The following is a 12441-nucleotide window of genomic DNA, read 5'->3' as shown; positions in this document are numbered from 1 at the left end:
ACTCCTATTCGATTGACAAGTTACTCTAACTTGTAAAGCAAAATATTCACTCCAACTCACTAATTGTTTATGACGTTTGATTATAACTCAATTTCCTAAAACACATTCACTAGACTGACTCGGAAGAATACAAAGAAAGTACTCAACATAAGTAAAAATAACTTATGACACTTTAGTTGATGTGTAAAGGATAGTTCAGAAGTCCAAAGTCAATCCTATTTAAACACGACTTGAGATCTTCTCGGAGTCCTATTAATAGTCAGCTTCCTCTTTGATAGGACTCCTACTGTTCCAAGGATTCCACAAGCTTTGGGACTTTTGTCTCTGATTGAATTATCTGTATATTCTTGAGCAACAACCCTTATCACTTATAGCAGCAATCTTCCACCAAACTCACATCTGGGTAACTTTGAGATAAAGTTACCGTCTTGTACATACATATAAGTATCAATCACGAGGAGTTGGTTCTTCACAAAAGTTAAGCAGCTACATTGAGGACATGGTTCTTTGAGTAGTTAGTCACACTTTGTTAATCATCAAAATTTCAATACTCAACAAATTTTCCATTTTTGATGATGGCAAACTTTGTACACAGAACCAGGCAATCACATCAAAGAACCAGATGATCACAACAAGTACTTTTGACAAATATGTATGTTCACAACCCACCAACCTTCCAACCTTAACTTCCCCCTTTTGGCATCATCGAAAAAACACAAACGCATGTTAGACATTAAGCACAGATAATGTAAGATCAAACATGCGACAACATAAGCATAAGAAAAGACAAATAAACTAGGTTGATGATCCAATAGAATACAAAGCAGTAAAGCAGAGCAATAGGAGATATTAAGTAGTGCTAAAAGAAGCCCAGGGCCTTGTCTTCATCAGTAGAACAAAATAAACTAAGCATACTGCCAATTACTCAGACTAAGATAAAAGTAACAAAAGATAAGGTATCATTAGAATAGCAAAAGAACTAAGGGCATTGGGAAGGAACAAGTTCAAGGGTGAGAAACGGAGGGGGTCAAAGCTTTAAAGGGTAGAAATATGTTGAGCATGTGCCTTCCTGTCTCCTCTGAGCTCTTCCCTGAGTTGTTTTGTTTCCTTTCTCAGCTCATTATTGTCTTCACGAAGCTTGACATTCTCTTCAACAGCCAACTCCAACCTCTTGCTGAGTTCTGCAACACTACTGCTCCCAGGAAGAATGGCCGATCATGTGGTCCTCTAGCCTTAATCTCCTCATAGTCACACTGCTTGAGGGTAACAACATCCAAAACATCATTGTGGTTTCCAAACTTAAGCACAGGCAAGGCAATGTTGAGCTTTTCAAATAACTAAGTCAACATGAAACCATATGGCATAGCATGTTTAGTTTGGAAGTATCTGCATCTCTTGTCATGTGCTGAATCATCATGCTAGGAAGATTGATAGGTCGACTAGTGTCAAGCAGTTCCATCATAGCCATGTCTAGCAGAGTAGCTTCATGCCTTCTCTCAGACCTCTGAAGAATGCAAGAGTTGACAAACTGAAATAGTAGCTTGTGAAAGGGAGTCATATCAGTCTTGTACACTTTCTGGGGAGCATCTAGTTTAAACTTTTGGGAGAACTTCCTGGTGTCCACAATGACAGTGTCAACATCATTGTCTATGGATGGCTACTTCTTCTTCAAATAATTGTCAAATCCAAAAGAAGGGATATTCAGAAGCAGCCCAGTTCCTCAACTTCAAACTCCATATCGAAGCCCCTTACTTTACTCTTGACTACCTTCCCATCAAAAGTGAAATTTGTGTAGAACTCCACCATGGCAGGAACACATACTGGGGGGAAAGCTTTGACAAACATGTGCTTCCACCCATGTAGCTCAAGTTTCTCAACCAGTTGAGCCATTCTCTTCTCATCAGTGTTCGCAAGAATCTTCCCATTTAGCATTTTTCTATTCCTGAACTCTGTGAGTCGATCAACTGCAAGTGGCACATTCTTTCTTGTCTTACCCCTATTATCCCTTGCAGAAGAGGTAGCAAGTTTGGTGTCTTTGGCTCATTTTTTCTTTGGTGTGACAGACTTTGTTAGCAAGGTTGAGTCAGATTCATCTTCTCCATCCACCTCAACAACAGGTTCCATATAATTGAAACCTTTTTCTTTGGCTTCTTTTCACTTCTGGACTCCTTCATAATTTGCGCATCAACAACCTTTCTTTTACTCCTTGTGAGGGGAGTTCTAGCAGGAGGAACCACTCATTTCCTTGTTGAGACTATTGTCTTTGTAGCTATCACAGTGGTCTTTCTGGACTTCTTCCCTACCTCAGATAGTGGCATATCATATTCATCATTGCTAACTTCTTTATCTCTAGTGAAAGGAGTTAACAAAGACCCAGGTTCTTGAGCCCTTGTCTATTCACCAATTTCTTTTGAAGGGGCTATGATAGTATTTTCAAATGTCCTGGAACCTTCAGATTCCTCACTCACATTCCTCTTTTCTTTCTCACTCTCGTCGTCACCTTCTTCACTCTCACTTACCTTTTCTTGATCATCACCCTCACTTTTAGAAACTTCTTCTTCTTCACTCTGATCTTCTTCTTCTGTAGAATTATTAGCATGTTCACCTGTCTTATCCTCTGTATCACTCTCTTTCTTATCTCCAGATACTCCCTCATTCTTACTCTTTTCTTCTTCATTGTCTATGTTTTAAGCATCGTGTTCCTCTTGACCGTTCACAGCTTCTTCTTCTTCTTTTTCACCTTCATTATCTTCCTCATCCTCAATCCAACTAAAATCAAGTCCATCAGAAGCCTCATTTTGCACTGGTTTTTTTACGTTATTCCCCCTCAACCACAGGCTCCACAGTCGTTGTATCTACCTCCTTACCCGGATCCATGTATGCTCTTCTACCGTGAATTTCTCCACTGGTGACTTCTCACTCATATATGGAAGAGTATCTAGGGGTGCAACATCTATAGCAGAAACCAAAATATCTAATTTGGAAGTAGGATATGGTACCTAATCAGTAGTGCCTATACTTGATTTCCCCTAAATCACAGATTTCTTGACTCCAGTGTCACCCTGTGTAGCAGCCTCAGGCACTTTCTTGACAAATTTTCTTGAAGTTGCTTTGATCTTTGCTGACTTAGAGGTATTTTTTGTAGGAAGCTCGGGTGCATGGGTAGTTTTTTTTGAATGAGGGGATACAGTGGAGATGGGAATAATAGGAACATGAGCAGTTGGAACAATGGAGGATGAGGTAGGTATGGTAGAGGATATCGAAGGAGAAAGAATAGGTATGGGTGTGGGTGTGGGTTCTCTTGAACGCTTGTCATTTTTCTTCAATTTGGGCTTCAAGATTTTGGGTTTTGCTTCAGCCTTGGTTGATGATTTAGCTTTAGAGGGTGTTTGACTGGCTTTAGTCATGGTGATCAGATGGGAGACTCGAAGAAGAGAAAAAAAAGGTTAGTTCTTAATAATTGCTTTCGATTCTTGCTTAGGGGTTGAGAGAAATAGTAAGGTTAGAGAAGCTGATCATAAGAGCCTTTTAAAGGTGTTACTCCTTATTTGACTGGAAGAGAGAAAGTGACTGAATTTGAGTTCTAACAGGACTCTTATAACGGTTACTTTGACTGTAGGATTTTCAGGAGTAATTGATCTCTAATTGCACAAGGATTCCCCCTTACTCTTTGACTAGAAAACGATTAGAAGTGATGCCAACGAAATTAAAATTCTGAGTATAGCAGTAATTTTAGAATATAAAGTCCTAGTGACTTAAGACAATATGGCACATACCTGAGTCAAAGAACCAACTCCTTAGCAAATCCTTATTCATTTTTGCAATAAAATTTCAACACTTCATATTAGTATCATGCAACATATTTATCATCCATATTTTATAAGCAAGTGTGTGAGCTTAATACAAGCACAAAGCTGAATCAAAACATTGTACTTAATTATCTACGTCTTATTATGATTTTTCTAACCAATCACTGGGAGTCAACTTAGTGGAAGGAGTTGATTAGACCTAGTTCTAGTCTATTCCTTTCAAAGCGATCCCTACTTAGAGCTTTAGTAAAAATATCAGCAATTTGATCTTCAGTTTTATAGAAGTTAATTGAGATATTCCCATTTTCAACATTGTCTATGAGAAAGTGATGTCTAATGTCAATGTGCTTGGTTCTCTTATTTTGGCATGGATTTTTAGCAATGTTTATGGCATTGGTGTTATCATAGAAAATGGGAACACAATCAACAAATATACCATAGTCCCTTAGTTGTTGTCTTATCCATAGTAACTGAGCACAGCAGGATATTGCCGCCACATATTCAGCCTCAACTGTAGATAAGGCCACTGAGTTTTGCTTCTTGGTTCCCCAAGACACTAAACAAGAACCTAGAAAATGAGTTGTTCCTGAAGTGCTTTTCCTGTCAACATGAAAACCTGCATAGTCAGCATCAGCATAACCAACTATATCAAAGATGTACCCTCTGAGATACCATAGACAGAGGTCAGGGGTCCCCTTGAGATATCTTAGTATTCTTTTGACATCCTTCAGGTGAGATTCCATGGGATTTGCCTGAAATCTTGCACATAATCCCACACTAAACACTATATTAGGCATGCTTGCTATGAGGTACAATAGTGACCAATCATTCCTATATATAGCTTTTGTTCCACACTTTTCCTTTCTTCATCAAGGTCCAGCTTTGTTGCAATGGCAATGGGGGTATCAATAGACTTAGAGGAGTCCATGTTGAATTTCCTCAGTAACACTTTGATGTATTTCTGCTAATATATAATGGTTCCAGTATGTGTTTGCTTGATTTGCAGCCCTAGAAAGAAGTTCAATTCACCCATCATGCTCATTTCGAACTCCGTTCCCATCTCTCAGAAAATTCCTTGCACATTACTTCATTAGTGGCCTCGAAGATAATATCATCCACATACACTTGCACAATCAGAATATTCTTCCATTTGCTTCTCATAAATAGAGTGTTGTCCACATTTCCTCTTAAAAGGTTGTTGGTTAAGAGGAATTTTGAGAGCCTTTCATACTAAGTTCTAGGAGCCTGTTTCAGGACATAAAGAGTTTTATCCAGTTTGAACACATAGTCAGGAAATTCTTCACTTTCAAATCCAGGAGTTTGTTTGGCAAACACTTCCACTTTCAGGTACCCATTCAAAAAGACACTTTTTATATCCATCTAGTATAAAGTGAATTCCATGTGGGCAACAAAGGCTATCAACATTCTTATAGCCTTCATTCTAACTATAAGTGCAAATGTCTTATCATAGTCAATGTCCTCCTCTTAATTGTATCCCTGAACCACTAGTCTGGCCTTGTTCCTTGTGATATTTCCTTGTTCATCCAACTTGTTTCTGAACACCCATCTGGTACTTATGACAGTTCTGTTATTGGGTTTCTGTACCAGGTGCCAGACCTTGCTTCTCTCAAACTGATTTAGCTTCTCTTGCATGGATATGAACCAGTCTGGATCCTTTAGAGCTTCTTTAATGGTCTTAGGTTCAACCTGTGAGAGGAATGTTGTAAGTGCACATAGATTTCTTAGAGAAGACCTGGTTTGCACCCCTGAATTTGGATCAGAGGTGATATTCTCAAGAGGGTAAGAGATTTGATGCTTCATGGTCTGATATGTATACCTAGAGAAGATTCACTTGAGGAGTGACCCAAAGGAGAATGTTCAGTAGGTGTGGCTTCATTTTTCTGGTCAGCAGTTAGAGTAGTTCTTTCTTCTTCTTGTTCCTCATAATCACTGTCAATTTCCTTGTGGTTTTCAGATCCATCTTCATCAGATTCCTTTGTATCTCAATTATCTTCATCCTGCAGATCTTTCTCAGCTAAATTGTTAGATTCATCGAAAATAACATGAATATTTTCTTCCACACACATAGTTCTTTTATTAAAAACCTTATAGGCATTACTATGTGGAGAGTAACCCAAGAAAATTCCCTCATCACTTCTATCATCAAACTTACCTAGAGCTTCTTTCCCATTATTATGCATAAAATATTTGCACCCAAAGGCTCTCAGGTGAGTGATGTTGAGTTTTCTTCCTCGAAGTAACTCGTAGGGAGTTTTCTCAAGAATGAGTCTGACCACGTATCTATTTAACAAATAACAAGCAGTATTGATTGCCTCAGCCCAGAAATTCTTAGGCAGTCTATTGGCAATCAACATGGTCCTCTCCATGTCTTCTAAGGATCTATTCTTTCTTTATACAACCCTATTTTGTTGTGGAGTTCTAGGTGCAGAGAAAATATGGTCAATGCCATGTGAGCCACAGAACTCAAGGAATTTTGAATTTTCAAATTATGTTCCATAGTCAGTTCTTATACTTAAAACATTACATCCTAGCTTTTATTGAATCATTCTGACAAATACACAGAAAACATCAAAGATTTCATCTTTGGATCCCAAAAACAAAGTCCATGTATACCTAGAGAAGTCTTCAACAATCACAAACACATACCTCTTACCTCCTTTGTTCCTTATTCTCATTAGTCCACATAGATCCATGTGAAGGAGTTCCAGAGGTTTAGAAGTACTTACAAACTTCTTAGATTTAAAGGATGACCTAACATTTTTCCCTCTAACACAAGCATCACATACCTTGTCAGAGGTGAACTCGACTTTAGGTAGCCCAAAGACCAAGTTCTTCGCTGCCAACTTATTGAGTTGAGAGAGACTAGCATGTCCCAGTCTTCTATGCCACAATAGTGGATCATCTTCCACTACACTCAAACATGTGTGCTCACTTTGGGGAAGTGACATACTCGATATCTTGTAAGCATTGTTATGTCTCTTATCCTTTAGCACAATTTCATCAGTATCAAGCTTAGTGACAATGCAGATTTTGGAATTGAATTTTACCTCATTTCCTTTGTCGCACATTTGAGAGATGCTAAGAAGATTGCGTTTAAGACCTACCATATAATACACATCTTCTATAACATGAGAGAGTGACTTGCCAACCTTGCTAATACCTGTTATCTGCCCCTTTTCCTATTTCCAGATGACACACTCCCTCATTGGAAGGTTGTTAGTGAGAGAAAGTTGTTCTTTTCTCCAGTCATATGTCTTGAGCATCCACTATCTAGATACCAATCCTGATTGTTTTCTCTCACCTTAGCCTGCACCAAAATTCACAAGTTAGTTTTGGGAACTTAGACTAGCTTGGGTCTCTTTTTTGTTGGAAAAAAAAGGAATCAGATCCCTTCTTGCCCATAAAGGGGGAGGATTAGAAGTTATTTTCTTATTAACCTTAATCCACTTAGTATGGACATGAGGATTAACCTTTGGCTCCTCTTCCTTCTTAACATTTTTAGCAATACCAAAGGTGTTTCTAAGTTGAGCATGAATTAAGGCAGGACAAGTGTCTCTAAACCGTCCTACTCTTCTACAATGAGTGCACATGTTATTATCAGAAATTCCTACATACTTTGGGTCAAACTTAGGGACATATTTTCTGTAGCCAATTCCAGATTTGTTAGAGCTACAATTTTTATTCAGCCAATTCAAGGCATAAGAAGATCTATGCCATTTGCTTAGTCTAGAGAGTTCATAATTAGCCTTTTTTAGGTTTTCATGTAGGACTTTATTTCTACATTCAGCATCACAAAGATTATCATGAGTAATTTTTAATTTCTTTTAAAGTTTATCCCGCAGATCACTCATTTTTCCTTTTCCATGTGTATCAAGAGACTTTTCATTCTCAAAAGTAAGTTCAAGAACCTAGTTCTTAAGGTCTATGACCTGTTTCTCTAAACTAGCTTTGTCAGATTCAAGCTCTTTAATATCAAGTTTGACACAAGAAACGTTGTTAATTAGTTGATCATTTCCATTACTTATTTTATCCATTTTATTCATTAAGGTCACAATTATGGCCATCAGTTGCTTTTTGGATATATCATGAATATTTTCTTTCAAGTCAGTTATACTTACCTGATTTGCCTTATCTTCAGTTTTTGAATTACTCATGGCCATCATTCCGATCATTTATTCCTCTGTTTTTGATTCTTCAGTCACCATCAGAGCCACTTTGATGTTTTCATTTCCAAAGTCAGTTTCCAAGGTCCTCCATATATCATGAGTAGAGATGCAATAGGACATTGTAAGGAGGGTGTTTCTAGACAGACTTCTGTAGAGCAAGTCATTTGCTTTAGCATTTTTCTGAACTAGCTGACGATATTCCTCACCGTATTCCTTTTCTTTTTTGTAGCACTTGTTACCTTCACCATCCAATTTGGTTGGGAAAATTGGTCCATAACTGGCAATTACCATAGGTCAAGGTCAGTAGTCTGAAGAAATATTTTCATACGCAGCTTCCATTCATCATAGTGGTGTTCATCAAACAAAATGAGGTCTTCCAATGTGCATTACAAGTTGTACTGGGGGTTCTGTCTTCACAACTTGGTGTTTATCAATCACAACATAGAGACTTATAGCCTCATCCTCCTTTTCTTCCTCTTGATCACTCCCACTATCCTCATATGCTGCCAAGAATGCATGCTTCATTGTTTCAGTAAATCTCTTGCCTAGGATTTTTCCTTTGTTGGAACCTTTTTCTCTCATCTTCTCTCGTTTCTCCTTTTCAGCTCGTTCTTTCGTCCGCTCGATTTCCCACATTGGGCAGTCCTTTACTATGTGATCTAGCTTGCCACACTTGTAGCACCCATCATAGTTAGCTTTGTTGATCTAGTTGTGCTTACTACTGGTCTCTCTCTTGGATGCACTTTTGGAATTCTTTATGAACCTCTTGAACTTGGAAGACATTGCTAGATCAGGATCATCATAGTCAGATTCATCATCCTTAGATGCTTTAAGAACCAAGGCCTTATCCTTCTTTGGTTCTTCTTTGCGCAGTTCTATCTTTCTCATTTTATGAGTTTTTAAGTTTCCAACCAACTCATCAAGTGAGATTTTATCCAATTCATTGGCTTCCTGGAATGCAGTGACTTTTGATTCCCATGAAGCTGGAAGGATTCTTAGAACTTTCCTAACCAACTCTTCTGAGGTAAACACCTTTTTGATTTCAGTTCATTGGTTATTATAGTGGACCTAGTCATCATATCCTAGATGGGCTCAGACTCCTTTATGAAGAAAAGCTCATAGTTTCTCATGAGTAGTTCAATCCTTGATCTATTTACTTGATTTGTTCCTTCATGAGCAATTTGGAGTGCATCCCATATCTGATTTGCATTAGAGCACATAGAAATTCTATTGTACTCATCAGGACCAAGTCCACAGATAAGGATTTTCTTAGCCTTCGCATTCTTCTCCGTCATTTTGAAATCCGCTGCCACAAATTCGGAGGGGTCCTTAGGAACTGTTTCACTTTGTGCATTTTGTGTAGTAGGAATAAAAGGACCTTGGCTTACTATGGTCCATAGTTCAAGGTCTTCAGCTGTCAAGAAATCTTCCATTATTACTTTTCACCAACTGTAGTATTTTTCATTGAATAGGGGTGGTCTGGTAGTTGTTTGTCCTTCATTAATTCCAGGTGGAGCACTCATCTTTCTTCAAGATCTCTCTAGGTGTTAGCAGTGTAAATGAGAGAACTTGCTCTGATACCAATTGTTAATTTGAGTGCCCGTATGGATTACTGAAGAACTTGTTTCTTTACCATGTTACATAAGCGTAAAGTAAATAAGTAATACAATGAACATATTGATTTTTACATGAAAAATCACCCGACTCAAAATGTGCAAAAACCATGGCCTACCACATAGGATTTTCAACTCCAACTTCACTAGAACAATGGGCCAAAATGTATCAATTACAAGACTATAATTCAATACTCTCCAGTACTCCTACTACTCCTATTTGATTCACAAGTTACTCTAACTTGTAAAGCAAAATATTCACTCCAACTCACTAACTGTTTATGACGTTTGATTACAACCCAATTTTCTAAAACACATTCACTAGACTGACTCAGAAGAATACAAAGCAAGTACTCAACACAAGTAAAAACAACTTATGACACTTTAGTTGATGTGTAAAAGGATAGTTCTAAAGTCCAAAGCCAATCCTATTTAAACACGACTTGCGATCTTCTACGAGTCTTATTCATAGTGAGATTCCTCTTTGATAGGACTCCTACTGTTCCAAGGATTTCACATGTTTGAGACTTTTGTCTATGACTGAATTATCCGTATCTTCTTGAGTAACGACTCTTATCACTTATAGCAGTCATCTTCCACCAAATTCGGACTTGAATAACTTTGAAATAGAGTTACTGTCTTGTACATACGTACAAGTATCAATCATGAAGAGCTGAGCTGATCCTTTAACCTGAGGAGCTGATTTTTCACAACAGTTAAACAACTACATTGAATACATGGTTCTTTGAGCAATTAGTTACACTTTGTTAATCATCAAAACTACAATACGATAGACTTAAAAGCAAAAATTACTGCTTCGCGGAGGCCACGGACGAGAACCTACCGGGACAATAGGTTTGATGTACCCAATGAGAGAGTTGGCGTAGCCTATAGATTTCTGTTATACTCCCTTGGTAAAAAAAAAACGGATAATATATAGATTTCATATTAGAGATAAAGCAATAATCCACTATCACATTTCTTATAAGATTAAAATGGTATTTTGAAATTGCATTTGTGCTTATATACAATATAATGCTACATTGAATATGTTTAAATTTTCAGATTTCAAAATGCATGATTTTGTGAACCTTAAATTGTCACATAATCTGAATTTGTTTCTATACTTTTTAGAAATTGTTAATAAATTATGGCCGATTGAAGGATTCAAGTCTCAACTTTTATTATGACAAGGACAATTACCACACACACAAAAAAAAATGATATTGCAAAAAACGGGACCATTGCCTTTTGGTCATTGACCTTAACAAACTTCATTTTCAAAAGAGGAACTTCAAAAGCCATGATGTGATTTTAGTTCACTAGTCATAAATCACGAAATTCATCCAAACGACAAAAGACAAATCAAAATGCCAAAACCAAGGGAAAGAAAAAAGAAAAAGGAAAAAAAATAATCAAAAAGCACAAATACAATAATGTCCACAAATTAAAACACATAAAAGAATTTGGGACTATACAAAATATGTCACTTTTATTTGGGTTTCTAGTACCCTTTTGTTTTGAGCAATGGAAGTGTCCCGTTCCGTAATTGTCCTAGCTCAAAACGGGATGTTGACTAGATTTCGACTAGCAATTTTTGAAAGAAGATATCGCAGTGGAATGATAAATATTTTTTAATTTTTAATTTGAGCCTTGAATATAAAATCTCTTTTGTTCGAGAGTACTTTATCTATTATGTGCGATTTTTTAATTAAAATTTGAATTTAATCTGACCATAATAAAAATATAGAGCACACAAAAAATAATTGTAGACCTCACAAATGTTTTGGTCCTTTTTCAGCTCACACAGTCCTGTCACTGTCCCATGATTTCATTTTTGGATATTTGATGTAATTCCCCCCACCTCAAATATCTTTCTTTTTCTCAACAAAAAAGTCACTTTCCAACTAAGTGGTAGCACATTTTATATTTGGGAAAATTCTTTATCGTTTTCTTTCTTTTGGGGGCTAAAGTACAAAAGAAAATTTAATTGCTAAAGACGTCTTTGTATTTGAAAAATGCAATTAGCCCACTTAAACTATTTAATCCTTATTCTTCAACTAGAATTGACTATTAGTACCCACACGTGCAACCTTATTTTATTTATTTATTTTTGTCAAAACTAGTCATACTTTGGTGTCTAAAAAATTTCAGAGTTTACACTTTTTCAGCAAACCCCTTTTAAAATGCAAACAAAAGAGGGAAATAAGTGAATTTAAGAGAAAAAAACTATAAAGCTTATGAATTAAGGATATAACATGCTTTAAAAAAGAGAGTGTGTTCAAGGTCCGAATAAAGGTGACAAAGTTAGTAGTATGGTCCGTAAAATCCGTAATATTCATTTAATGACTCTTACTTAAATAAAAAATATTCTAAATTAATGGTTTCTGAACAATATATATCCATAATATTTTATTATTATGGATATATATTATGGTTTCTCAATAATATTCTAATTTCTTTTTCATCTCAAAAAATAATATTTTATTTAATGAAAAAACAAATGTATTTGTCTCATAAAATGATTGTCAGTGGATAATCCTTTAGTTCAGCCATGATGAGGATTTCTAATTTCTTAATCATGACATATTTATATGAGATGTAATAATATAAATACAAAAAATAAATGAATAATTTTGTGATTATAAAAAAAACGTCACAAAAAAAATACGCTATCCAACTATTTTGTCAAAACTTCATTAATTCTTGCTGCTTTACTGAAATAAAATTAAAACTATACAACATCAATTTAAGCGAAATATTAAGTTAGAAAACTACTTATTTCACATGATGGTAAAAGTCAGAAGACCCTACCTTTTGTTTTAGCAAAAG

At 36.4% G+C, this 12441-nt stretch overlaps 1 protein-coding gene across 1 annotated transcript; it reads right to left on the bottom strand.

Annotated features, from left to right (window-relative positions):
• Positions 1 to 5039: 5039 nt before the first annotated feature.
• Positions 5040 to 6196, bottom strand: LOC142167111 (uncharacterized). Its single transcript, XM_075227267.1, has 4 exons — positions 5915 to 6196; positions 5647 to 5803; positions 5427 to 5575; positions 5040 to 5189 (listed from the first exon to the last, which is right to left on the bottom strand). Exons 1-4 carry the CDS (start codon positions 6194 to 6196, stop codon positions 5040 to 5042), a joined length of 738 nt encoding a protein of 245 aa, XP_075083368.1.
• Positions 6197 to 12441: the final 6245 nt, after the last annotated feature.

This window comes from Nicotiana tabacum, chromosome 12 (genome assembly GCF_000715075.1).
Source record: "Nicotiana tabacum cultivar K326 chromosome 12, ASM71507v2, whole genome shotgun sequence".
NCBI classification, from domain to species: Eukaryota; Viridiplantae; Streptophyta; class Magnoliopsida; order Solanales; family Solanaceae; genus Nicotiana; species Nicotiana tabacum.
The sequence above is the reverse complement of the archived record's forward strand: the minus strand, read 5'-3'. Positions and strand labels throughout refer to the sequence as shown.